The sequence below is a fragment of the Sorex fumeus genome, unplaced genomic scaffold (assembly GCF_029834395.1).
Source record: "Sorex fumeus unplaced genomic scaffold, SorFum_2.1 ptg000188l, whole genome shotgun sequence".
NCBI lineage: Eukaryota > Metazoa > Chordata > Mammalia > Eulipotyphla > Soricidae > Sorex > Sorex fumeus.
In genome coordinates, this window is record NW_026606245.1 from 290995 (window position 1) to 317579 (window position 26585).

The window sequence follows — 26585 nt, forward strand, 5'->3', positions numbered from 1 at the left end:
CAAGGGGAGCGGGGGGGGGGGGGGGGGAGAAGAGAGAGGCGGATGGAAAACCGAAGGAGGACGGGAGGGATGGACTGTGGGTCCCCCGGGAACCACTGGCCCTGGGGGCGGGGGGGCGCGCGGGCGGGCGCAGGGGTGCAGGGCGAGGCCCGGGGCGCGCGGGGCGGGTCTGGGGACGCGCGGGGCGGAGCTGGGGGGCGCGGGGCGGGCCCGGGGGGCGCGGGGCGGGGCGCGGGCGTTGCCGGAAGCCGGGTGGGAGGCGCCGGGAGCCCGCGGGGCGCGCACAAAGCGGCCGCTGCCCCCGGAGCCGCGCGCGTCCAGGACCGGCGGGTGACGCGCCGGCGCGTGCGGAGCGGCCGGGACCACCCCGCACCGGGAGGCGACCCCGGGGACCCGCCCGCACCATGACCGAGACCACCAAGACGCACGTGATCCTGCTGGCCTGCGGCAGCTTCAACCCCATAACCAAGGGCCACATTCACATGTTTGGTGAGGGCCGCGCGGCGGGGCGTTGGGGACCCCCCTCGGGGTCAGCAGGGGCCGGCCAGGGTCCCCCGGGGGTCAGCAGAGCCGATCAGGGCCCCCTGGGGGTCAGCAAAGCCGGCCAGGCCCCCCCGGGGGTCAGCAGAGCTGGTCAGGGCCCCGCATGGTCAGCAGGGGCCGACAGGGGCCCCGCGCAGGGGGGGGCGCGCGGCGAGCCGGTGCGAGGAGGCCGCGGCGGGACGCGGGCCGGAGCCGCAGAGGTGCCTGGGGCCGGGGGTCCCGTTCCCCGGGACCTTAGGGGGCTTCTGGCCGCGGGTTCGGGGTTCCGCAGGGCCCCGAGTGATGCTCAGACAGAACCCAGAGGCCGCGAACGCGCGCGGCGAGCCGGAACGGGGAGGGACCCGGAGTGGGGGGTGGGGAGGGGACACTGTAATCGGGAAATAAAGGAGATGTTAGGATTGGGGGTGTGCTTTGGGGGGCCCGAACAAGGGGGTCCTGGAGACTAGCCCCAGGGTGGGCCCGTCCTGGAGGGCGCCGCAGCCCGAGGGGGGCCCAGCCCGGCCTGGCCCGGCCCGGCCCGCGGCGCTGTCCGGAGGCCGCGGTGCTGAAACTCAGGCGCCGGCCGCGCAGACGCGCGCGGGGCCCACCCGGGCCGTGGGCAGAGCCACGTCGGCCCCGCGACCCCCGAAGGCGACTTCTCCGGGCTGGGGGTGCAGACGAGGCAGGCCCCTGGGTACCCCCGCGGCGCGCGCCTGCGAAGTCCGTCCCCATCTCTATCCCTCATCCCCATCCCTCATCTGCATCCCTCATCAGCATCCCACCATCCCCATCCCTCATCTCCATCCGCCATCCCCGCCGCGTCTTGGCCACTGCTCAGTGCCCTGTTAGAGGCCAGGCAGGGCCAGCCGGACCTCCGAGGCCCCGAGACAGACCCAGGCTCCAGCCCCCGCTGTCGTCTTCCTCCGTTATCCTCGCAGGGAGGGAAAACGGGAGCCAGAAACGCTGTTTCTGGGTGGTGCCCGGGCCTGGCGCCTCTTCCTAGCGCTGTGCTCAGGGATCACTCCTGGCGGTGCTCCCACGAACAAATGAATGAGCTGCTGGGGGTCGCACCCGGGTCAGCGCGCGTCAGGCAACCGCCACTGTAGTGTTTTTATTCCTTCCGGTTTTCTTTTGGGCCCCACCCGGCGATGCTCAGGGCTGACTCCAGGCTTTGCAACTCAGGGATCACTCCTGGCGGGGCTCGGGGGGACCAGACGGGATGCCGGGGATCGAACCCGGGCCGGCTGCGTGCCAGGCCAATGCCCTCCCCGCTGCACTGTTGCTGCAACAACCCTTGCAACGAACCTTGATTTCATCCCTGTTCCTTGCCTCTCTGTCTGCCTTATGTGGGCCTCTCCCACGCCCAGAAGGGTTCCCTTTGCAACTCCTGGGCGCCAGAAATCGTTTCCGAGGCAAGCAGGCCTCCCCTCCTCCTGCCTGGAGCTCGGAAGGTAGATACGGCAGCTGGTCGGGGTTGCAGGTACGTAGCTCAGATGGAGAAACAGGGTTCCAGATGGAGCGTTTGTGAGAGGTTGGGAGAAAAGTTAGGAGGAAGTAAGGTAGGGGTTTCAGGAGGACACATTTATTTATTTATTATTTTGCTTTTTGGGTCACACCTGGCGATGCACAGGGGTTACTGGCTCTGCACTCAGGAGTTACTCCTGGTGGTGCTCGGGGACCCTATGGGATGTTGGGAATCGAACCCGGGTCGGCCGCGTGCAAGGCAAACGCCCTACCCGCTGGGCTATCTCTCCAGCCTTCAGGAGGACAAATTTAGACGTAGAATAGGTTAATAAAAAAAAGAGGGGGAGAGAGATAGAGAGAGAGGGAGAGAGAGAAGAGAGAGATATTTTGGGGTCCCACCCGGCGATGCTCAGGGCTGATTCCTGGCTCTGCACTCAGGGATCACTCCTGGCAGTGCTCGGGGGACCCTAGGAGATGCTGGGGATCGAACCCGGGTCAGCCGCGTGCAAGGCAAACGCCCTCCTGGCTGTGTTATCAGTCAGGCCCAAGAGAGATTTTTTTTTTGAGAGTACTGACTGTGAGATTGTTGTTGTTTTATTTGTTTGTTTGTTTTGCTTTTTGGGTCACACCTGGCGATGCACAGGGGTTCCTCCTGGCTCTGCACTCAGGAATCACCCCTGGCAGTGCTCAGGGAACCATATGGGATGCTGGGAATTGAACCCAGGTTGGCCACGTGCAAGGCAAATGTCCTACCCGCTGTGCTATCATTCCAGCCCCAGATTGTTTTTGTTAGATGATTTTTTTTTGTTTCGGGGCCACCCAGCAGTGCTTAGGGGTTACTCCTGGCTCTGAACTCAGAAATCACTCCTGGCAGTACTCGGAGGATCATCTGGGATGCTGGAGATCGAACCCGGGTCAGCTGTGTGCAAGGCAGTTGTCCTGCCTACTGTACTATTTCTCTGGCCCCCAATCTCCAGACTGCAGTTCCATGAACTTGATTTCTTGGCTGATGCAGTAACGGAGGCTAGAATTAAATTTGGCCATCAGTTAAATGACATTCCTAAATATGCATTTCCTTTGCAGTCCGTCCAATTTCCACATTACCCCTAAACTCTTTTCTTCTTTCAGTGACTTTCGAAAAATTATTCCCAAACGTAAAGAAATAATGCAATAAAATGATCCGACTTAATTTTGGTGTGGCCAGAGTGATAGTAGAATGGGTAACTTGCTTGTTTTGCATGAGGCCCTAAGGAGTGGGCTCTGAGCACTGAATTAGGAGTCAGCCCTGAGCACAGCCAGGTATGCCCCCCACAAAAATTATCATATGAGAGGAGGACCATTATTTCTGTTTTTTTCTTTTTTTCTTTTTGGGTCCCACCCAGCAATGCTCAGGGCTGACTCCTGGCTCTGCACTCAGGAATCACTCCTGGTGGTGCTCGGGGGACCCCATGGGATGCCGGAGATCGAACCCGGGTCAGCCACGTGCCAGGCAAACGCCCTCCCCGCTGTGCTATCGCTCCAGCCTACAGTACCATTACTTCTCTCTGTAGAAACGGGAAAAATTAGTATTTTGGTTAGAGATATTTGCTGTAATATGCTCAACAAGATCTGGAATGTTTGCAGTAATGAATAAAAGTTTCTGGCCAAGTTTACTCATAAACTACGATTTTATTCCACGGGTCGGCCTCATTCCACCGAAAATTTGGTGCTAGAGAAAGTATTTATTTTTTTGGATTTTTTTTTTGAGGGGAGAATCACACCCAGTGATGCTCAAGGCTGACTCCTGGCCTTGCACTCAGGAATTACTCCTGGCCGTGCTCGGGGGACCCTAGGGGATGCCAGGGATCGAACCCTGGGTTGGTCGTGTGCCAGGCCCTCCCCGCTGCGCCCTCCCTTCTGGGCTATCACTCCTGCCCCTCGCCTACCGCTATGGAGGGAACTTTTTGCGGCCGAGTATCTTTGCAGTGGCAAGCGTCTAATTTCATGGAACATACCGACTTGCTTTATTTATTTATTTATTTTACTTTTTAAAATACTCCTTTTGGCAGATCACCTCGAAATCATTTTAGCTTAAAAAATAAAAATACAGGCCAGCATCGGATTTCCCTGATGGGTACAGCTCAAGCTGTATCATTTATAGAGTGGAAGTCTTACTTGAGCGGCTTAAAGCTGGTGCACCCTTTAACTTGTTGATGGCACAAGAAGACTCTTAGCGGGGCCAGAGTGATAGCACAGCGGGGAGGGTGTTTGCCTTGCACGCGGTCGACCCGGGTTCGATTCCTGGCATCCCATAGGGTCCTCTGAAAACTACTAGGAGTGAAGGAAGGAAGGAGGGAAAGAAGAAAGGAAAGAAGGAAGGAAAGAAGGATGGAGGAAGGAAGGAAGGAAGGAAGGAAGGAAGGAAGGAAGGAAGGAAGGAAGGATGTTCAGGGACTCAGTTTGAAGTTCATACATTTCCATTGTCTACATAAACGGTACTCAGTGTACAAGATGTCTCTATTTTGGGGGGCAGAGTGATAGCCCAGTGGGAAGAGCGTTTGCCTGGCACGTGGCTGACCCGGGTTCGATCCCCAGGATCCCATAGGGCCCCCTGAGCACCGCCAGGAGTGATTCCTGAGTGCAGAGCCAGGAGTGACCCCTGAGCATCGCTGGGTGTGACCCAAAAAGCAAAAATAGAAAAGAAGGACTCTTAGCGCTTCCCTCTCATCTTTTTTTTTCTTTTTGGTGTTTGAGCCACACTGGTGATGCTCAGGGCTTGTTCCTGGCTCTGCACTCAGGAATCACTCCTGGCGGTGCACGGGGGACCCCATGGGATGCCGGAAATCGAACCCAGGTCGGCCGCGTGACAGGCCAATGTCCTTCCAACTCTTCCTCCTCCTAATTTTGGGGGTACCAGCGTCGGGGTGGAGGCAGGCAACGGGCAAGACTGTTCTGGAGATGCGAGGCTGTGCTTTTTCCTGCTTCTTTTTCTCCTGCTCAGGAAAATCAATCTGTAGCAATACTCAGATACTCATCCCCCCCCCCAAATCTTGCGTCCAGTGACGCGAGGCCAGTGGTGGCAGAAACAGGACTCGGGAGGAGTGAGTGATGCCACTTCTGGGGGGACGGTTCTTCCAAAGAGCTTCAACCCTGGTCCCTCAGTTGGCTAAGGATGCTGCTTTATTCCATCCACCACACACACCCCTCGAGCACCAGAAGGAGTAATTCCTGAGTGCAGAGCCAGGAGGAACGCGAAGCATCGCCCGGTGGGACCCAAAGACACACACACACACATACATCCCAAAACAAAACAAAAACAAAAACAAAAAACAATAAACAAAATAGTCGCACTTGGACCCAAAGACACACACACACACACACACACACACACACACACACACACACACACACACACACCCAAGACAAAACAAAACAAAAACAACAAAAAAACGATAAACAAAATAGTCACAGCAAGTGCTCTGAAGCCCACAGCGAGGCTAGGGACGCCTTGGAGGGATGAGCCGCGAGGTCGGCGCCACCTGGTGGACCTAGTGGGAACTGCAGGGCGTTCTGGGACGTTTACGACCCCCCCCCCCCCGTAGTGGGGGGCGTTTGTGGGGACCCCGGCTGGGGAGAGCCAACAGGTAGGTAGGAGAGGGTGGTGCCAAGGAGATCAGACATCCACAGCCCTGGGAGGATGCCCTTAAGGGGGCGCACCCCTCACTCCAGTGCTCACTGGATTAATTAACTTTGCCACTGATTTTTTTTTTTTTTGCCTTCCAAGCAGGGGTCCGTGGACGTTATTCCTGGCTGGCTGGCTGGTCCAAAACCGGTTCTGCATGGCTGGAGGAGCCTGGGGGGGCGCCCCAGGGTGCACCAGGTGGAGCTGTGGTTTGCCCAGAGCATGCAAAACCTGCACCTCTCTCTAACCACTGAGCCATCTTCCTGGCCCTGTCACTGTGTATCCAGATGCTTTTATTTTTTTTTTGTTTTGGAAGGGGATGCCATCCCCCAGGGTGTTCCAGGGACCATGTGGCACCAGGGTGGTGCTTGCAGGCATGATGCTTTTCACCCGTCTTGGACTGTTTCCTGGGATACCTCTCTGCCCTGTGAAGTCAGGAGGGTTTAGACTTTCATTCTTGCATTTTGTTCCTGTTTTGGTTTTTTATTTTTTTTTTTACTTTCACGGTGACACCCAGTGATGCTTAGGGGTGACTTCTGGCTCTGCACTCAGGGATCACTCCTGGCAGTGCTTGGGGGACCCTATGGGATGCTGGGGATCGAACCTGGGTCTGCCACGTGCGAGGCAAACGCCCTCCCGGCTGTGCTGTGGCTCTGAACTTGGTACTTTTTTTTAAAAGGTTGGAAAATTGGGAAAGAAGAAGCTTTTCTGTAGACCCAGGGATTTCCATGTGACTGTCACGTCCCAGCCCCAAGGAAAGACAGCTCTTTGTGACTCGTGAAAACTTTATATGGAAGTCTGAGTTTTGTTTGCTGTTTAGACGGCAGGTGAATGGTCACATCCACATTCACTGGGGAGTGGGAGGTATTCTCTGGCTGTTCACACACACACACACACACACACACATACACACACACCCTTGAGCAGTCAGAAACCTATAAGGGCAAAGGACTTTTATTTTATTTTATTTTATTGTGCTTTTTGGGTCACACCCGGCAATGCACAGGGGTTATTCCTGGCTCTGCACTCAGGAATTAACTCCTAGCGGTGCTCGGGGGACCCTATGGGATGCTGGGAATCGAACTCGGGTCGGCCGCGTACAAGGCAAACGCCCTATCTGCTGTGCTATTGCTCCAGCCCCGGGAAAGGACTTTTAAAAGAGGGCCAGACATCCCTTCTCTATTCCACCTGCCTTCTCCCCCAGCTCATGAGACGGGATCACTGAGTCAGTGATGGTTGGAGGGATCACTCGGGATGGGAGATGGGTGCTGAGAGTAGATCAAGGACCCAACGTGACGGCCTTTCGGTGTCTGTATTGCAAACCAGGATGCCCCAAAGGAGAGAGAGAGTCTGGGGGAGATTGTCTGCCAGGGAGGCAGGGGGAGGGTGGGAAAGGGGGGTTATATTGGGGACATTGGTGGTTGGGGAATGTGCCCTGGTGGAGGGATGGGGGTTCCATCATTGTGTGACTGAAACTCAAACATGAAAGCTTGTAACTGCATCTCACGGTGATTCGATTAAAAAAAACCCACATTAATTAAAAAAAAAAGGGCCAGAGAGATAGCACAGCGGGGAGGGCGTTTGCCTTGCATGCTGACCCAGGTTCAACCTCTGGCATCCCATAGGGTCCCCTGAGTACCGCCAGGAGTGACCCCTGAGCACAGAACCAGGAGTAACCCCTGAGCATGGCTGGGTGTGGCTCAGTATCACCCTCCACCCCTCAAAAAAAAAAACTACAAAAAGTCTTTAAATTTTTTTTTAAAAAGTTCCTCCTAATCTAATTTACCTCTGGGAGTTGAATCCAGAAAGTTCTGAGTGGGTGGTTTTCTCTCTTGCTGTTTTTTTCTTTTTTGATTTTGGCTTTTGGACCACACCTAGCAGTGCTCAGGGCTGATTCCCGAATCTGTGCTCAGGGATGACTCCCGGCTCTGTGCTCAGGGCTCACTCCCGGCTCTGTGCTTGGGGCTGACTCCCGGCTCAGTGCTCGGGGCTGACTCCCGGCTCTGTGCTCAGGGCTGATTCTGGGCAGACCTTCTACTATATCCCAATCTCAAATGATCAATCAACACCCCTAGATTCCGTCTTCTCTGCCCCCCATTTTTTTCTTCCTTCACTCTCCAACTCTCCGGATTTTTTTCAAATGATCACGGGGTGGCAGGTGGATTAGAAGCCCGGATGGGTGACAAACTGTCGGTGCCTTTCAGTAGCCCCCAAATAGGGACCCTAATTCTCCCCCTCCCCACGACGCGGCGCGGGGGCCCACGTCTGGGCCTTTATTAATGTCTGGCCCAGGAGACGCGCGTCCACAGGACTCGGAGTCTCTTCCCGACGCGGCTGTAACCTCAGCCGGAAAATGAAAATAAAATCCTCCTCCACGTCGCCCTAATCCGTCCCCAGGAAAGCGGATTTTCTTTCTTTCCACCCTGGAGCCGGCCTCTCCGGCTTCCTCAAGCTCATTTGCGTTTAAAATGCAGTGAATTCGGATCTGGGGCCCGGACCCTCCATAGAAAGCCCCTTCCAACCTGCCCCGGTTTACCCAGAAAATCCCCAAACTGTGGTGTCTGTTTTATCCCAGGCTGACTCCCGAGTCAGCTCAGTGCTCGTGCAGTTCCCGGGAGGGGCGAGGGGAGGCGGGGAACTGGGGTCTCCCCGGCTGGCTGAGGATTATTTTGTCTCAGCCTCCTGGTCCCCCCCCCCCCCGCCCGCCCCCCATCACTCACAGGCTCTTACCCACCGGGCGTCAGGGATGCTGCTTTTAGATGCAAATCAGGGCCAGCCGCCTGTGGCATGACGACATCATTCCTTCTCTTTGTGTTTCAGAGAAACGCATTCCTGAGCCATTTCAGACCGGAAGGGATGCTGAGACAGAAAGGAGGGCACTGCAAGGGGGTCCCTGGGTCCCTGGGTCCCTGGAGAACCTGGGGGCTTCAAAATTAAAAGGAGAGAAAACTGGGTGGGGTCTGAGCTGTTTTGCACAACCCCCTGATCTGTATCTCCCCAGAGGAACTGCCTAAGGTCTTTGGTGGGGAACTAGACCAGGTTAGAGTCAGGTTCCAGGCTTGGGGACCCTCTTCCGGGTTTAGGGACCCTCTTCTGGGCTAAAGGACCCTCTTCCCGTTAGGAAATAGAACCTTGTCACGAACTAATACTTTATTAGTTTTAGTTTTTATTTTCTTTTCTGGGTCACACCCGGCGATGCTCAAGGCTGACTCCCGGCTCTGCAATCAAGAATCACTCCTGGCGGTGCTCAGGGGACCCTATGGGATGCCGGGAGTCGAACCCGGGTCGACTGCATGCAAGACAAACACACTCCCCGCTGTGCTATTGCTCCAGCCCCATGAACTAATCCTTTAAACAATTTCTTTTTTTGGGGGGGAGGAGGGGGCCATACCCATCGATGCTCAGGGCTGACTCCTGGCTCTGCACTCAGGGATCACTCCTGGTGGTGCTCCGGGGACCCTATGGGATGCTGGGGATCGAACCCGGGCCGGCCGCATGCAAGGCCCACATCATCCTCCCCACTGTGCCATTTATTGCTCAGGCCTAGTTTTTTTTTTTTTTTTAAATTTGATGTTCGAATCTCGCCAAACCATTAGAAAGTCACGTGCGCATTGGGTAGCAGGGACTATTTTCGTCCCTTCTGCAATCTGTTTGGTTTTGGGGCTTCCCTTCCACCCCCCCCCCCCCCAGTTAATTGCCTCTGGATGTTCTGCCAGGCTGGATTGAGCGGTCTCAATGCCCTGGCCCGGGCTGAGTGGAGGGGGCAGGGGGCAAGAGGAACTGTTTTCTAAGTTGATGTTTTCTCTTGGTTAGTGGGGGCCAGAGGAACTGTTTTCTAAGATTGATGTTTTCTCTTGGTCACCGGTGGGGAGATCCACTCCGATTTCAGAGCCTGGAGAATCTCCTCCCTGGCTTCACCATCTCGACTTTCCTTAAACTCCTGAGAAATTGCTCAAAGTAAATCTTATAGGCCCGGCTCATTTATTTGCTGGGATTTTTGTTTGTTTGTTTGTTTGTTTTGTTTTTGGGCCACACTTGGCTGTGCTCACAGCTGACTCCTGGATCTGTGCTCAGGGATCACTCCTGGCGGTGCTCGGGGGATCCCATGGGATGCTGGGAATCGAACCCGGGTCAGCCGCGTGCAAGGCAAACGCCCTCCCCACTGTGCTATCTCTCCAGCCCCCACTTTCTATATATTTTGTATTGTTTGTTTCGGAAAATCATTGAAAATGCTACAAAAAAGTATCCTTAGAGGAAAGAGTGTGAAGATTGTTGCGTTTCACCCAGGGGCCATTAAGACCTTCTTTAAGAGATCACCAACATGTTGTGACATGTTGTTAAAGGTTGAGTCTTTTTTTTCCTTTGGAGTCACAGCAGCAATGCACAAGGGTTCCTCCTGTCTCTGCACTCAGGAGTCACTCCTGGCAGTGCTCGGAGGACCCTATGGGATGCTGGGAATCGAACCAGGGTCGGTCACATGCCAGGCCAACGCCCTCCCCACTATGCTATGGCTCCAGCCCCAAAGGTTGAGTCTTTTCTTTTTTTTAATTAGTGAAACATCATGAGGTACAGTTGTAGACTTACAAATTTTTGTGCTTGGGTTTCAATTATACAATGATCGAACACCCATCCCTCCACCAGGGCCCATTTCCCACCACCACGGGTCCCAGCATCCCTCCCACACCCATCCCCCCCATCCCACCCTGTCTCTGTGGCAGGGCATTCCCTTCTGTTCTCTCTCTCTCTCAAAGGTTGAGTCTTGTATGTATATATATATATATACATACAAAATAAACAAACAAAAATAAACAAAAAATAAACAAAAGGCTGGAGCGATAGCACAGAGGTAGGGCGTCTGCCTTGCACGCAGCCAACATGGCCGACCCGAGTTCGATTCCTCCGCCCCTCTCGGAGAGCCCCGCAAGCTGCCGAGAGTATTGGATATGCCAGACACAGTAACAACAAAGTCTCCAATGGAGACGTTACTGGGCCCGCTCGAGCAAATCGACGATCAACGGGAGGGCCTTTACCTTTACCTTTCTATGTAAAACAATATTTGCTTCTAAGGTTGGTTGCCTCCATTTGACCCACATTGGAACCCTTCCAAATGTGGTGCAGTGCTCTTGGAATAGGTGCAGGGTGTGTGGTATGAACTGTCGGTCCAGGAATAGGTTCCCTCGTGGGTGTGACTCGATCCAAGCATGTGGAGAGCGGCCGTGAGCCTGGCGGCAGTTGGGTTCTGGAGGTTTTCGGCTGCCTGGGCTGAGTCCCTCGGGGTCAGGGAGGGGCCTCACCTGCCCTGCTCTGGGGTGCCCCGAGTGAGACAGCCTGGCGTGGGGTCCGGCGGCATGGTTATGGCGAATGTCGCGTTATGCTCCCTTCCGGGAGAGAAGGACGTGCAATCTAGCAGGATCATTCTCTAAGAGCACTGGACCAGTGGGGAATAAGGCTCCCTTTTCCCCACATCCACACCAGCACTGTGTGTTTTTGTTTTTTTTGTTTATTTTTGTTTATTTTTTAAATTATTTTCCCTTGCTTTGTAGATCACACCTGTAGTGCTCTGTGTGTGTGTGTGTGTGTGTGTTTGTGTGTGTGTGTGTGTGTATTGGTGCCGGACATCACATGTGTGTGGGTATCCATGGTGCCGTATTACACGTGTGTGAACACACTTCATGCCACACACTGCGTGTGCTTCTGTACACGGTGTCACATGCATCTATGGCGGCGCACGGTGCCGCCCATCTGTGATCTGTGTTACATGTTACGCGCGTCACGTGTCTAGTACAGGTGTATTCCATATATGTGTGGCTGGACCTGAGCTGAGCGTGGCTGTCTGCCGTCTCGACAGCGAATTGGTGTGTGTGTGACCATAGTTGGTGCCTTGGTGTGTGGAGGTGTGCGTGCCACATGACCGACCCCTCCCTGGCTCCCCAGGGCCCTGGTGGGGGTGGGGGCCCATTACTGACCCCCCCAGATAAAAGGAAAAAAGCAGCTTGTAATTAAGCACCCGGGTTCCACGGCCTAATTAGGCACCACTGTGTGCCCTGGGGAACGTTCTGGAACCTGTTTACTCCTCAGCTGCCTGAGTTAAAGGGAAACAGCTCTCTCACTCCCTGGCTTGGGATGGGGCCCGTAGAGGCCGCCTAACCCCCCCCCCCCCAGGTGGATGAGGGGCGGGGAGTGGAATTTGGGGCGGGTGGGGAGCCCAGTCCCTCTGCGTGCACTGTGGACGCCCGGGACACATGGCGGATGGGGCTGGGGGTGGGGGGTGCAGTGGTTAGACCGGAAGGCGGCCCCGAGCAGCAGCAGGGTTGGTGGGCTCACAAGCTTGGGGTGGCGGGGGGAGAAGCAGGAGGGTCAGATCGGGGGATGGGAGATGCCCACAGCCAGCCTGGGCAGAGCCACAGAGGGCAGAACGCGTGAGTCTATGTACAGAACGTGAGCGGGGGAGGGGTGGGGTCGAGCGAGCAGGGACGATGGCCGGGGTGGAGTCCTGGGGGGCACCAGCAGTGCTGAGTGTGTGCCTGGTTTATTTGAGTGACACCCCCCCCCCCCCCCCCGTCAGCCACCTTCAAGGCCAGGGCCCTCCCCGCCACCTGATCATCCTTTTTTCTTTTTGGGTCCCACCCGGCGATGCTCAGGGCTGACTCCTGGCGGTGCTCGGGGGACCCTAGGGGATGCCGGGGATCGAACCCGGGTCGGCCACATGCAAGGCAAACGCCCTCCCCACTGTGCTATCTGTCCAGTTTCATGACTCTTATCATTATTATTATTGTTAATATTATTATTTCTGCATTTTGGGTCCCATTCGGCAGTGCTCAGGGCTGACTCCCGGCTCTGCACTCAGGGATCACTCCTGGCGGTGCTCGGGGGACCCTAAGGGATGCCGGGGATCGAACCCGGGTCAGCCACGTGCCAAGCAAACGCCCTCCCCGCTGTGCTATCGCTCCAGCCCCATGCCTGGTCATCCTTACGCCCTTGTGACTCGAGTAGCAGGTGACATGGTTATTAGTGCCAAAGCCCACACGGCCCTGGAGGACCAAAAGATCGTGCAAGGTGAACGTTCAGGCACTTGTTGTGGACCCGGGTTCGATCCCTGGCATCCCCCAGGGTCCCCCGAGCCCCGCCAGGAGTGATTCCTGAGTTCAGAGCTGGGAGTCAGCCCTGAGCATTGCCCAAAAAAATGGAAAGAAGAAAGAAAGGGGGGGAAAGTGGTCCAGAGTTAATGCACCCCCCAAAAGACGCGGGAGATGGGGGATCCCAGCTGGGGGGCCCCCGCAGGGCCTGCAAATGCGACAAAGAGATGGAATGTTCTGGAAGTGAGGTGGCGCCAGGCAGACAGGCTGGAGAAGTCCCTGGCCCCTCAGAGCATGGAGCGACGGCTTGTTCCCTGGAGATGAGGCGCCCGGTGACCCGGCTGGGGGAGTCTCGGCCGGAGCCGGGAGGAACCGGCCGGTCCTGCTGGCTCATGGCCAGGAGCTGGACAGCTGCAATGGGCAGGGTGGGGCCTGCTAGGAGGGGTAAACTGAGGATTCAAGCCTGCCTGCCTTCGTTCCTTCCTTCCTTTCCTCCCTCTCTCCCTCCCTCCCTCCCTCCCTTCCTTCCTTCCTTCCTTCCTCCCTTCCTTCCCTTCCTCTTCTCTTCCTCCTTTCTCTTCTTCCTCCCCCCGCTCCCCACCCGGCAGTGCTCAGGGCTGACTCCTGGCTCTGTGCTCAGGGATTCCTCCAGCAGTATTTGGGAAGGAACAAGACGCAGCCCACGTGCACAGGCCTTTCCACTGTTGCCTCTCGCTGCCCCTCAGCCTCTTCCCACCCTGGGCCGTGCCCCCGCACTGCCCCTCCAGGGCCTTGAGTCTGGGAGGACCCCGGCGCCAGGCTCGCCAGGCTCCTCCCCAACGTCCCTCCTCTTCGCCAGGTTCTAACCCAGTTCCTCTGTTGGCCGTGTTCCCGGGGTAACACACGCCATCTCCCGGCTCCCTCTCCTGGATAAATATAGCCGGTTCCTGGAGGGTGACGTCAGCCAACACCAGGGGAGGGGCTGGGAGGTGTCCGGTCCCTGTTCCTATCTGGGAGGCGGAAGCATCGCCCCAAGCCAAGATAGGCTACAGCTCTGTTGATTTTTATGTTTTGGCTTTTGGGTCCCGCCCGGGGATGCTCAGGGCTGACTCCTGGCTCTGCACTCAGGGATCATGTCTGGCAGTGCTCAAGGGAAATGCTCTCCCTGCTGTACTATTGCTCTGGCCCTGCGTGATGCAGTTGAAAAAAAAAAAAAAACAACAGCAACCGACAGCACAGTGGGGAGGGTGTTGGCCTGGCACATGATGCGGGTTCGATCCCCGGCATCCCATAGGGTCCCCGAGCACTGCCAGGAGTGATCCCTGAGGGCAGAGCCAGGAGTCAGCCCTGACGCTGGGTGGGACACCCCCCACCCCCTGCAAAAAAAATCGTAAAAAGAAAGGGCCAGGGCTGTAGCACAGTGGGGAGGGCGTTTGCCTGGCACGTGACCGACCCAGGTTCGATCCCCGGCATCCCATAGGGTCCCCCGAGCACCACCAGGAGTGATTCCTGAGTGCAGAGCCAGGAGGAACCCCTGAGAATTGCAAAGTGTGACCCAAGAAGTGCGTGCGCGCGCGCGCGCGCACACACACACACACACACACACACGTCAAAATGACTAACGGGCTTCTGGGAAGAAAAGTCAAAAGCACTAAGGGGCTCAGAGGGAAGAAAAGTCAATTTTGGTTGAGTCCAGAGTGATAGTACAGCAAGAAGGGCATTTGCCTTATATATGGCCGACCCGGGTTCGATCCCCAGCATCCCCTAGGGTCCCCCGAGCACCGCCAGGAGTGATTCCTGAGTGCAGAGCCAGGAGGAACCCTGAGCATCGCCGGGTGGGACCCAATCAGAATGAAAGAGAAAAAGAGAGAGCGAAGAAAAAAGAAAAGAAAAGAAAAGAAAGGAAGAAAGAAAGAAAGAAAGAAAGAAAGAAAGAAAGAAAGGCTGGAATGATAGCCCAGCAGGGAGGGTGTTGGCCTGGCATGCAGCCGACCCGGGTTCGATCCCCGGCATCCCATAGGGTCCCCCGAGCACCGCCAGGAGTGATCCCTGAGTGCAGAGCCAGGAGTCAGCCCTGAGCATCGCCGGGTGGGACCTGCCCTCGCCCCCCGTCAAAAACAACAACAAAACAAAACAAAACCTTAAAACAAAAACAAAAAAAGCAAAGTATCTTCCTTGTGATTTCAGGGGAGCATGAATGAGCCCCTGCCCAGCCCCTCTTCATGGGGTCCTGCCCCACCCTCCTGCTCTTCATCACTGATTCAATGTGGATCCACCGTTGCCCCCATTGGTTTCATTTCCCAGGTTTCTCCCAGCTAAAAATAAGCGCAGGATGCAGTTCCCGCTCTGATTCACCAGCTCCCGGGGGACCTCGGTGCTCCCGGCCCCTGCCCGCCCCCGTTGGCATTTCCGCTCCTGGCTTCCTGGGGGGGGCGGTTTGGCGCTGGCCCCCAGGCAGGTCTGGAGCTGCAAACCCCGTCCACCCCGCTCAGCCCACAGAATTCGGGAAGGGCCGGGTCCTCCCTTGTGGGTTCTCTGGGGTTTAATTCTTCTTTCATTTTGGAGCTCCACCTGCCAGTGCTCGCTCGGGGCTTACTCCAGGCTTTGTGCTCAGGGCCACTCCCGCCCGGGCTTAGGGAGCATAGACAGCGCTCGGGTTGGAATCGGGGGAGGGGGTGGTGGCCGGCTGCCTGCAAGGGGAGTGCGCTACCCATTGGGCCACCTCTCTGGCCCCTTGGGTTGGATCTCACCGCCACCGCCGCATCAGTGGGTCCTTGAGCATCGTGGAATCAGTCCTGAGCACAGAGCCGGGGATAGGCCCTGAGTGTCCCCGGGCGTTAGCCCCAAAACGCCCCCCAAAGAGAGGAAAATAAAAACTACCTGCTTCTGCCTCTGACACACTGGTGCTTAATTAGCCAATCAGCAACATAAACCAACTGAAAAGGGGGCAGAGAGAGTGGACGGGGATGGGGGGAGTTGGCCTTGCACGCGGCCGACCCGGGTTCAATTCCCAGCATCCCATAGGGTCCCCCGAGCACCGCCAGGAGTGATCCCTGAGTGCAGAGCCGGGAGTCGGCCCTGAGCATCGCCGGGTGGGACCCAAAAAACAAAATAATGATAGTCACAAATAAATAAGTAGAAAAGGAGGAAGGTTTAAGCTGGGTCCCCTGCCGGCTGCCCCCATGTGCCGCTTCCCCCATCCCTACATCCCCCCTGGGTTCCAGCTGAGAAACAGACTCCGGGGGGCTGGGGGCCTTTCACCCCTCCCACCCCCTGCAGGTTTCGTGGGGGCAGTGCTAGGCTTGGTTCCCTCCTGCCCTAGCTTCAGGGGGCACTGCTGCCCACCCGCAAGTTGCTCCCCCCACCCTCATTCCTTTTAGAGGGATTTCTGTGCCGGAAGCTTGTTTGAGTGACTAAGGAGGAGGTAGACGGGAGGGGTGAGGCAGGAAGGGCGGGAGGGAGGGGGTGAGGTGGGAAGAGAGAGCAGAAGGGGGGAGGCGGGAAGGGCGGGTGGGAGGGGTGAGGTGGAAAGGGCAGGCAGGAGGGGTGGGGGGAAGGGCAGGAGGGAGGAGTGAAGCGGGAAGGGAAGACGGGAGGGGTAGGCGGGAAGGGCGGGTGGGAGTGGTGAGGTGGACAGGGCAGGCAGGAGGGGTGGGGGGAAGGGCAGGAGGGAGGAGTGAAGCGGGAAGGGCAGACAGGAGGGGGAGGCAGGAAGGGCAGGTGGGAGGGGTGAGGAGGGAAGGGCGGGCGGAGGGGGGAGGCAGAAAGGGCAGGCTGGAGGGATGAGGTGGGTAGGGCAGGTGGGAGGGGGTGAGACGGGAAGGGCAGGTGGGAGGGGGGAGGCGGGAAGGGCAGGAGGGAGGAGTGAAGGGGGAAGGGCAGGCGGGAGGGGGAGGCGGGAAGGGCAGGTGGGAGGGGTGAGGTGGGAAGGGCAGGTGGGAGGAGTGAAGGGGGAAGGGCAGGCGGGAGGGGTGAGGTGGGAAGGGCGGGCGGAGGGGGGAGGCAGAAAGGGCAGGCTGGAGGGATGAGGTGGGTAGGGCAGGTGGGAGGGGGTGAGGCGGGAAGGGCAGGCAGGAGGCGTGAGGGGGGAAGGGCAGGAGGGAGGAGTGAAGCGGGAAGGGCAGGTGGGAGGGGTGAGTTGGGAAGGGCAGGTGGGAGGAGTGAAGGGGGAAGGGCAGGCGGGAGGGGGAGGCGGGAAGGGCAGGGCGGGAGGGGTGAGGTGGGAAGGGCAGGTGGGAGGTGGAGGCGGGAAGGGCAGGGCGGGAGGGGTGAGGTGGGAAGGGCAGGTGGGAGGAGTGAAGGGGGAAGGGCAGGCGGGAGGGGTGAGGTGGGAAGGGCGGGCGGAGGGGGGAGGCAGAAAGGGCAGGCTGGAGGGATGAGGTGGGTAGGGCAGGTGGGAGGGGGTGAGGCGGGAAGGGCAGGCAGGAGGCGTGAGGGGGGAAGGGCAGGAGGGAAGAGTGAAGTGGGAAGGGCAGACAGGAGGGGAAGGCGGGAAGGGCAGGTGGGAGGGGTGAGGTGGGAAGGGCAGGTGGGAGGAGTGAAGGGGGAAGGGCAGGCGGGAGGGGGAGGCGGGAAGGGCAGGGCGGGAGGGGTGAGGTGGGAAGGGCAGGCGGGAGGGGGAGGCGGGAAGGGCAGGGCGGGAGGGGTGAGGTGGGAAGGGCAGGTGGGAGGAGTGAAGGGGGAAGGGCAGGCGGGAGGGGTGAGGTGGGAAGGGCGGGCGGAGGGGGGAGGCAGAAAGGGCAGGCTGGAGGGATGAGGTGGGTAGGGCAGGTGGGAGGGGGTGAGGCGGGAAGGGCAGGCGGGAGGGGGGAGGCGGGAAGGGTGGGACCAGGCACTTCCTCTTGATCCCCGAGACCCTTCATAAGCAGGACCAAGGTTTTGGGCCCCGGGGGTGGGCAGGGGGCGTCTCAGGGACTCCGGGGAACCACTGACAAGAGGGCCTGGGACCCCCCATCCGTGTCCCCGAGACTCGCCCCCCTCCCCCCTCCCCTTCCTGCTTCTCATGCTCCCGGTGACCCGTCCTAATGAGTCACAGATGCTGCCAGAGGGGTGTGTGTGTGGGGGCGCAGGGGGGTCCCTGGGAACCCGGGCGGGTGACTTTCGGGAGACTCGGGCTGCTGATGTCACTAGGTACGAGGGTGACCTCCCACCTCTCCTCCCTGACGCCCCCCGAGGGGCAGGGGCTGAGCCCCAGGAAGTGGGAGGTACCAGCCTTGGGGCCATTGTCGGGCGGTGCCCAAACCCACCAAGACTTGAAACCCCGAGGGGCCGAGGGGAGGACAGTGCAGTGGGCAGGGTGCTGGCCTTGCCCGCACCCACCCCTGGCCCCCCATCGAGTTCCCCCGGAGCCCCACCAGGGCTGACCTCTGAGCACAGAGCCAGGAGTCGGCCCTGAGCTCTGCAGCCCCTGTGAAGCCTGGGAGTTAGCTCGGAGGACTGGGGGCCTTGCAGGCAGCGACCCTGTTCTGCTGCCTACACCTCGAGGTCCCCAGAGCCCCCTGGTGTGGCCCTGGTTACCCCAAACACTGCCAGGAGTGGCCCAAGGCCTGTGAGCACTGTTGGGAGAGCCCAGACTGCCAAGCTCAGGGGACTCGGTGGCACTCCTGGAGTTTCTGCCAGCTGAGCAGGGTGTTGGTCAGTGTGGCCAAGGACGGGGTGCGGGAGTCCACCCGGGCCCTCCTGGCGGGGCTCAGGGACCCCCGGAACGACGTGGGGATCCTGCCCAGGGCCGCGTTCCTGAACCACTTCTCGCCTTGTCTCTTTGCGCTCAAAACCCCACGTTTAATTAGAATCACCAGGGAAAAGGCTCACACGCACAGCCAGAGGGCGTCTGCCTGGCTCGCGGCCGACCCGGGTTCGATCCCCGGCATCCCATAATGTCCCCCGAGCCCCGCCAGGAGTGATTCCTGAGTGCAGAGCCGGGAGTCAGCCCCGAGCACAGCCAGGTGTACCCAAAAACCAATTTAAAAATGAAAAGGATGGGCTGGAGCGATAGTACACTGGGTAGGGCATTGGCCTGGCATGCGGCCGACCCGGGTTCGATCCCCGGCATCCCATAGGGTCCCCCTGAGCACTGACAGGAGTGATTTCTGAGTGCAGAGCCGGGAGTCAGCCCTGAGCATCCCCTGGGTGTGGTGACCCCAAAACAAAAGACTCCAGAGTGATTCTCCCAAACTGCTTGTGGTCTGTCCCACACTCTTCTCCAGGAAAACGTTTCCCCAGGGGCTGAGGGGAGCAGAAGACCTTGGTGCCATCCTTAATCACCACATGGTCTCCAAGCTCCGCCAGAAGTGATCCCTGCCAGGAGTGACTCCCACGGCACCAACAGTGCTCCCAAACTAGCCTCCGAGCGCTGCCCAGGTGCAGCCTGGGGGGGGGGAAGCAAAAACAGCAAAACCTCTGCCCAGTTAGGGTCCCACCCAGCGATGCTCAGGGCTGACTCCTGGCTCTGCACTCAGGAATCACTTCTGGCAATGCTTGGGGGACCATATGGGATGCTGGGGATCGAACCCGGGTCAGCCGCGTGCCAGGCAAATGCCCTACCCAGTGTACTATCACTCCAGCCCATTCTTTTTATTTTTAAATTGGTTTTTGGGTACACCTGGCTGTGCTCAGGGCTTCCTCCTGGCTCTGCACTCAGGAATCACTCCTTGCCGTGCTCGGGGGACCCTATGGGATTCCCGGGATCGAACCCGGGTTGGCTGCATACCAGGCAAATGCCCTCCCCGCTGGGCTATCTCTTTGGCATGGTTTCAGGGTTACGGTCTCTGTGTAGGCGGCAGGAGGCTCTGGTGACCGGGGGTGTCCCAGTGGGACCCTGGTACCTCGGGATTGAGTCACGCAGAGCCGGGCTTGTAAACACGGGCTTGGTGACTTAGCAGAGGCTGGGTCTCTGGGGACCCCCGACTGGCTGTTCCTTCCAGCCCCCCTTACCGGCCATGGGACCACCGACCAGGAAAAGTCTCTGGGTGCTGCCAGTGGCTGAGAATTTTACCTCCGAACTCCCCTTGCATTTTTTTTTTCTTTTTGGGTCCCACCCGGCGATGCTCAGGGCTGACTCCCGGCTCTGCACTCAGGAATCACTCCTGGCGGTGCTCGGGGGACCTTATGGGATGCCGGGGATCGAACCCGGCTCGGCCGCGTGCCAGGCCGACGCCCTCCCCGCTGTGCTATCTCTCCAGCCCCCGGAAATTAATTTTCTTGAGGAATCGGGGTTTTCCTGGTCACCTTGGAAATTTCTGGAAAGACAGCCAGAGCTGTGGGGAGGTAGGGAGGAGGCTTTGGGCCCCCGCCCCCCGCAGGCAGGTTGCAGGGGATCAGGAGGCTGAGGTTGAGAGGGGGCGGTCAGGAGACGGGGGTCCCCCCGCCCCTCGTGGTCCACTCACGGGATGTCAGGATCTTGGGGTGCAGGCCCAGGGATCTGGCCCGGGAGGAATGCAGGGGGCTGGCGGGGGGGGCCGAGGTCAGCTCTGTGGGTCTCCCCCATCCAGGCCACTCCCCCCTCTAATCAGTGCTGCCCTCCTGGGAAGGCCAGGACTCTGCATTCCTGCAGGAACATTCCAGGAGCGGCCTCAGACTGCCCAGGGGGGAAGCGAATGAATTTTCCAGCACCACCCAGGATTTCACCTGATCCCGGGACCTCTCCACTGAAAAAAACGGAAGAGAGAGAGAGAGAGAGAGAGAGAGAGAGAGAGAGAGAGAGAGGAAGGAGGGGACAGGCAGAGACAGAGAAGGGAGAGGGCGGAGGGGAGAGACTGTGGCTTGCAGAGTGAGGGCAGGGGAGGAAGGACATGTGGAAGGCGTGTGGCCTGCGTGTACCTTGCATGTGCCCTGCGTGTGGTGACCTGGAGTGGGCTTGAGCCCGGATGCTTCTCAGACTTGTTCTAACATGGAAAAGCATCTTTACGTCTCAGTCAGCAGTGTCTGGGGTTCGGATGACTAAAGCGGTTTTTTGGGTTGGTGTTTTTTTGGGGGGAGAGAGGAGGTTTGTGTGTGTGTGTGTGATGTGCACCGAGCACTCTGTGCTCTGTGCTCTGTGCTCAGCACTGACTCCCAGCTCAGTGCTCAGCGCTGACTCCCAGCTCAGTGCTCAGCGCTGACTCCAGGCTCAGTGCTCAGGAGTGACCCCCCCCCCAGCAGGGGACTGTAGGTGGTGCCGGAAATAGAGCAGTGGAATCTCGGCCAAGTGCTTTAGCTCTTTTCTTATCTCTCTGGTCCTCCCCTGCAATTTTTTAGGGGACCTACCCCCAGTGGTGCTCCCAGCTCTGTGCTCAGGGATCACTCCTGGTGGGGCTCAGGGCACCTGATGGGGTGTCGGGGATCCCTGCTGGACACTCCCCCCACCATTTTTAAGCCCCCAAGGAGGAATAAATTGCTCGGTGGCGGGGGGGGGGGCAATTCCCAGCTTGGTTTCTCCATTCGCCTTCTAGAAGGTTCTAGAATGCGCGTGAGAGTCCACCGTCCAGTCAATACAAGCTAACATTTAGCATGTGGACCAGTTCCGCTGGCGTGGGTGAAATTCCCAAGGCCAGGAAGAATCCCACCAGCTCCAGAAGAGACCCTTGGGCAAGGGAGAATGGGGTGGTCTGAGCCCCCGTTACGGTGGGCATGAGCAGGGAAGGGGGTGAGGAGGTGGCGGCGGAGCTGCGGGTCGCGAGTGCCCTTCTCTGGAGAGATTCGGTTCCGTCCGCTTCCCAGGGCTGACGGATATAAATAGACCAACGTCTCGGGAAAGCCTGGCGTGAAATTAAATTCCAGGCCCCTGGGTGCGGTTTTGCCAGCCGGCTCCGTGCCAAGGCCCAGCAATGCCCTTCTGCTGGCGGTGTGTGTACCCCACCTTTGCGCCATGCCTGGGCCCCTTGGAATATAGCCACGGAATCAGGAAGAAGGATTGAGGCGTTCGGGTGACTCCTAAGACTGGGGGCTGTTCAAAGAGTCACAAATTTAGGGACCAGGGCTGGAGAGATAGGACATTTGAGAAAGACATTTGAGTATTTTTTTTCTCTTTTTGATCATACCCGGTGATGCTCAGGGGTTCCTCCTACCTCATGCACTCAGGAATCCCTCCTGGCGGTGCTTGGGGGACCCTAGGGGATGCCGAGGATCGAACCCGGGTCCGCCGCATGCAAGGCAAACGCCCTCCCCGCTGTGCTATCGCTCCAGCCCCAACATCTTAACTTCCGTGCTATTTCTCTGATCTAATAACCTGCTTCCTTCCTTCCTTTCTGTTTTTGGGTCCCACCCGGCGGTGCTCAGGGCTGACTCCCGGCTCTGCACTCAGGAATCACTCCTGGCGGTGCTCGGGGGACCCTAAAGGATGCTGGGGATCGAACCCGGGCCGGCTGCGTGCCAGGCCAACGCCCTCCCTGCCGTGCTGTCGTCTGGCCCTTTATGTGTGTCTTAAGGGGTCTCAAAGGCAATACCGGGCCCTCCCTGGGCACGCGGGGGGTCTGGAAACCTTCCAATGCAAGGATGAGCCATTCCAGGTCCTTGATTCATTTCCTGTCTGGGTTTGTGTTGGCTTCTGGGGTGGGGAGGTGGTACCCGGCAGTGCTGGGCGGTGATGCAGGGGGGCCGGGGAGGGACCCCCACCCTCCTCCCCCAACCAGGCTCATCTCTGTGTGTGACATAAATGCTCCGGCCTTTGGTGCTCGCTCAAGTTTGCTCTGAAAGTTGGTTCTGAGGCGGGCGGGATGGGGCCGGGGGGATGAGTAAGGTCAGAGGAGCAGATGACCCGCACAGGCGCTGACCCTGACCGCCCCCTCCTGACCGCACGCCCCTGTCTTGTCCCCCCCAACCCCCCGCAGAGCGAGCCAGGGATTATCTGCACAAGACGGGACGCTTTATCGTCATCGGCGGAATCGTATCCCCGGTACACGACTCCTATGGCAAGCAGGTGGGTGCTGGCGTTGGGGGGCGGGTTGGACCCTGCCGAGACCCCCGGGATGCTGAGTGACCCGACCCAGGGTGGGCAGGGGTGGGGGGACGGGGGTCAGCTGGGGGCACAGCGGCCGGAAGCTGTCCTTGGTAGTGGACGGCCACGGACACAGCGGAGCTCACACACACACACACACGAACGCACACATGCACACACGTGCACACGCAAACGCGCGCACACACACACATGCGCACACATACACGGACGCATGCACACACACGCACACACATGCACATGCACACACATGCACACACTCGCAGACACGCACGCACACACGCACGCACACACATACACGCACGCACACGCACACACACGTGCACACATACGCGGGCACACGCACATGCACACACTCGCAGACGCACACACGCACACACATACACGCACACGCACACACACGTGCCGCACATACACGGACGCACGCACATACACACACATGCACACACACATGCACACATGTGCACACATACACGAATGCACACACATGCACGCACACGCGCACACACATGCACACATGTGCACACATACACGGATGCACGCACACACGCTCATACGCACATGCACACACTCGCACATGCACACACGCACGCACACACGCACATGCACACACATGCACAAACATGGACACACGCACACATACACGCACACACATGCACAAACACGCACAAACATGGACACACACACATACACGCACGCACACACACGCACATGCACATGGACACACATGCACACACTCGCACACACGCACACACATACACGCACACACACGCACACATGTACACATGCGCACACGCACACACACATGCACACACGCGCACACACGCTCAGAGGAGAGGCTTCACGGGGGGGGGGGTGGGCGGCTGGGAGTGGTGAGTGGGACCCCGGAACCTCCCCCTGTTGTTCCGTGTCCCCCAGGGCCTGGTATCCAGCAAGCACCGCCTCATCATGTGTCAACTGGCCGTTCAGAACTCGGACTGGATCAGGTGGGGGGGAGGGCTGCAGGGCGGGGGGTTGGGGGGCGGGGCAGGAGCGGACGAAGCGGGCATGCAGGGAGGGTGGGGGTCCCCGGGGCGCCGTGGAGAGCCGGGCGGTGGGACTCGGGGCCTCATTTTATTTGGTTTCCTTTGGTGCCGGGGTGGGCGTGTGTGTGGGGGGGTGTCCCAGAGCCGCTGAGTCTGTCTGCAGCCTGATTCTTTTTGTTGTTGTTTTTTTTCCTTTTTGGTTCACACCCGGCACTGCTCAGGGGTTCTTCCTGGCTCTGCACTCAGGAATTACCCCTGGCGGTGCTCAGGGGACCCTATGGGATGCTGGGAATCGAACCCGGGTTGGCTGCGTGCCAGGCAAACGCCCTCCCCGCTGTGCTGTCGCTCCAGCCCCTGATTCTTATTTTTTTTGGTTTTTGAATAAAATATTTTATTTAGACGTTGTGTTCATGGGGGCTGGAGTGATAGTTTAGTGATAGTTTAGGGACCTTGGCCTTGCAATGCAGCCGGCCTGGGTTCGGTCCCCGGCATCCCATAGGGTCCCTTGAGTACCACCAGGAGTGATTCCTGAGCACAGAGCTGGGAGTCAGCCCTGAGCACAGAACCCCGAGTCAGCCCCAAGCACAGAGCCAGGAGTCAGCCCTGAGCACGCAATCAGGAGTCAGCCCTGAACACAGAGCCGGGAGTCAGCCCTGAGCACTTCCAGGAAGGATACCCCCACCCAAAAAAGAAAGTAAACAAAGGCCCGGCCTAGGTGTCTTGGGGTCGAGTCCCCGCCCCTCATGGTGTGCTGGGAGACCCCCGCCCCCCCAAAAAACCCGCACAACCTTACAAAGGGCGCAGCTGAGCTCAGGGCGCCCGCACCGGCCTCTTGGGCTGGAAGCTGAGCACTCCCAGGCGAGCCCCCGGTGGCTGCAGTGATGGGACTTCCTGTGCCCGCAGGGTGGACCCCTGGGAGTGTTACCAGGACACCTGGCAGACCACGTGCAGCGTCCTTGAGCACCACCGCGACCTCATGAAGGTGAGCACCACCCCCTGCTCCCCTGAGAGCCCCCGTGGGTCCCTGCTCGGCGGCGGTGATTGGGCGCCCAGAGAGGGAGGTTGAGTTGTCCGGGGACACACAGCAGCGACTCCTGGGCCAGGTGAGCGGGGCCCTGTGGGAGTGCTCCGCGACGTCCTCGTGTTTCAGTTTGTCGTTCTTAGCTGCTCGGGGATTCGAACACGGCAGCTGCTGAGGCCTCCCCCAGGCCCTCCCGGACCCCACCAGGCCACCTGCCTGCCCCGAGGCCCCTCGGGGACGCCCACAGCGACTCTGCCCTCCCGTAGCCCGACCCCACACCCCGCTTCTCAGCAGTCTCAGCCCGGACATCCGGGCCTGGGTTCATTCATTCATTCTGGACACATTCATTTATTCAGCCCAGAGACAAGCATTCATTCATTCATCCCAGACACGCATTCATTCATTCATCCTGGACACATTCATTTATTCAGACCAGAGACAAGCATTCATTCATTCATCCCAGACACACTCATTCATTCATTCCAGACACACACACTCATTCATTCCGGACACTCATTCATTCATTCCAGACACACACACACTCATTCATTCCGGACACTCATTCATTCATTCATTCATCTCTAACTCATTCATCCTGCACTCATTTGGTCAACCTGGACACACGCATTCATTAATCTTGGACACACGCATTCATTCATTCATGTATTCTGGACATATTCATTCATTCATTCATCCCACACATTCATTCTTTCATCCCGGACACACTCATTCATCCTGGACACAGTCATTCATTCCGAAACACATCCATTCATTCTGGAATGCATTTATTCATTCATCCGGAACGCAGTCATTCTTTAACTCTTTCATTTATTCATTCCAGAATACGTTCACTCACTCACTCACTCACTCTCTCACTCATTAGCTCATTCAGTTCATTATTTGTTCATTATCTCGTTCAGTTGTTCTGGAATTCATTCATTCATTCATTCATCCTGGAATGCATTTAACTCATTCATCTAGAAATCATTCTTTTTTTTTTCTTTTTGCTTTTGCTTTTTGAGTCACACCCGGTGATGCACAGGGGTTACTCCTGGCTCATACACTCAGGAATTACTCCTGGGGGTGCTCAGGGGACCAATGGGATGCTGGGAATCGAACCCGGGTCCGCCACGTGCAAGGCAAAAGCCCTCCCCACTGTGCTATCGCTCCAGCCCCCCCCCTCATTTATTTTTGAGCTCATTCGTTAACTCATCCATTCATCCTGGAACTCATTAATTAATTAATCAATTCTGGAACTCGATTCATTACTCCATCCCGGAACTCATTCATTCATTCCAAAACTCATTCATTCAAAACTGTTCATTCAGGGGCGATAGCACAGCAGGGAGGGCGTGTGCCTTGCATGCGGCCGACCCAGGTTCGATCCCGGCATCCCATAGGGTCCCCCGAGCACCACCAGGAGTGATTCCTGAGGGCAGAGCCGGGAGTCAGCCCTGAGCATCGCCGGGTAGGACCCAGAAAGAAAAACACAAAAACCCCGTAAACTCAGACCCTCTCGTTCACCAGAGATGCTCTGTTTCTCTCTGACATTGCGTCCCCACTGGGGGTGTCCACTGCCTGCCCCATCCCAGGGCTCCTGACCCTTAGGCGCCCCTGCCCAGTGTCCCCCCGAGAAAGGAGACCACCCGGACCACAGAGGCTGCTGCCCTCTTAGCTGAGGGACAGGGCCCAGGGGGACACGGGTTTCAGACTGGGGTCTCTCCTGGGGCTGCCACACTCCGGACACCCCCAAAGCAGCCACTAGGCCCTTTTAGTCCACCACCAGCTGGTGGGAACTGGGGGTCCAGCCCATTCCAGAGCCCCACTGCCTGCCTTCCCGGCTCTGGGGTGCTTCTTCGACTGGGCCCGGGCGGGGTGCATGGGGCCAAGTGTGTGTGGAGATAAC

General features: G+C 58.3%; 1 protein-coding gene across 1 annotated transcript in view; it reads left to right on the top strand.

Moving 5' to 3' along the window:
• The first annotated feature begins 235 nt into the window (after positions 1-235).
• The window catches only part of NMNAT2 (nicotinamide nucleotide adenylyltransferase 2), a 36655-nt gene continuing 10305 nt past the window's right edge, over positions 236-26585 (top strand). The window contains exons 1-4 of the mRNA XM_056107994.1: positions 236-489; positions 22509-22597; positions 23552-23619; positions 24562-24640. Coding sequence (XP_055963969.1) covers positions 405-489; positions 22509-22597; positions 23552-23619; positions 24562-24640 — 321 coding nt within the window. The 5' untranslated portion in view covers positions 236-404. The remainder of the gene's footprint in view (positions 490-22508; positions 22598-23551; positions 23620-24561; positions 24641-26585) is intronic.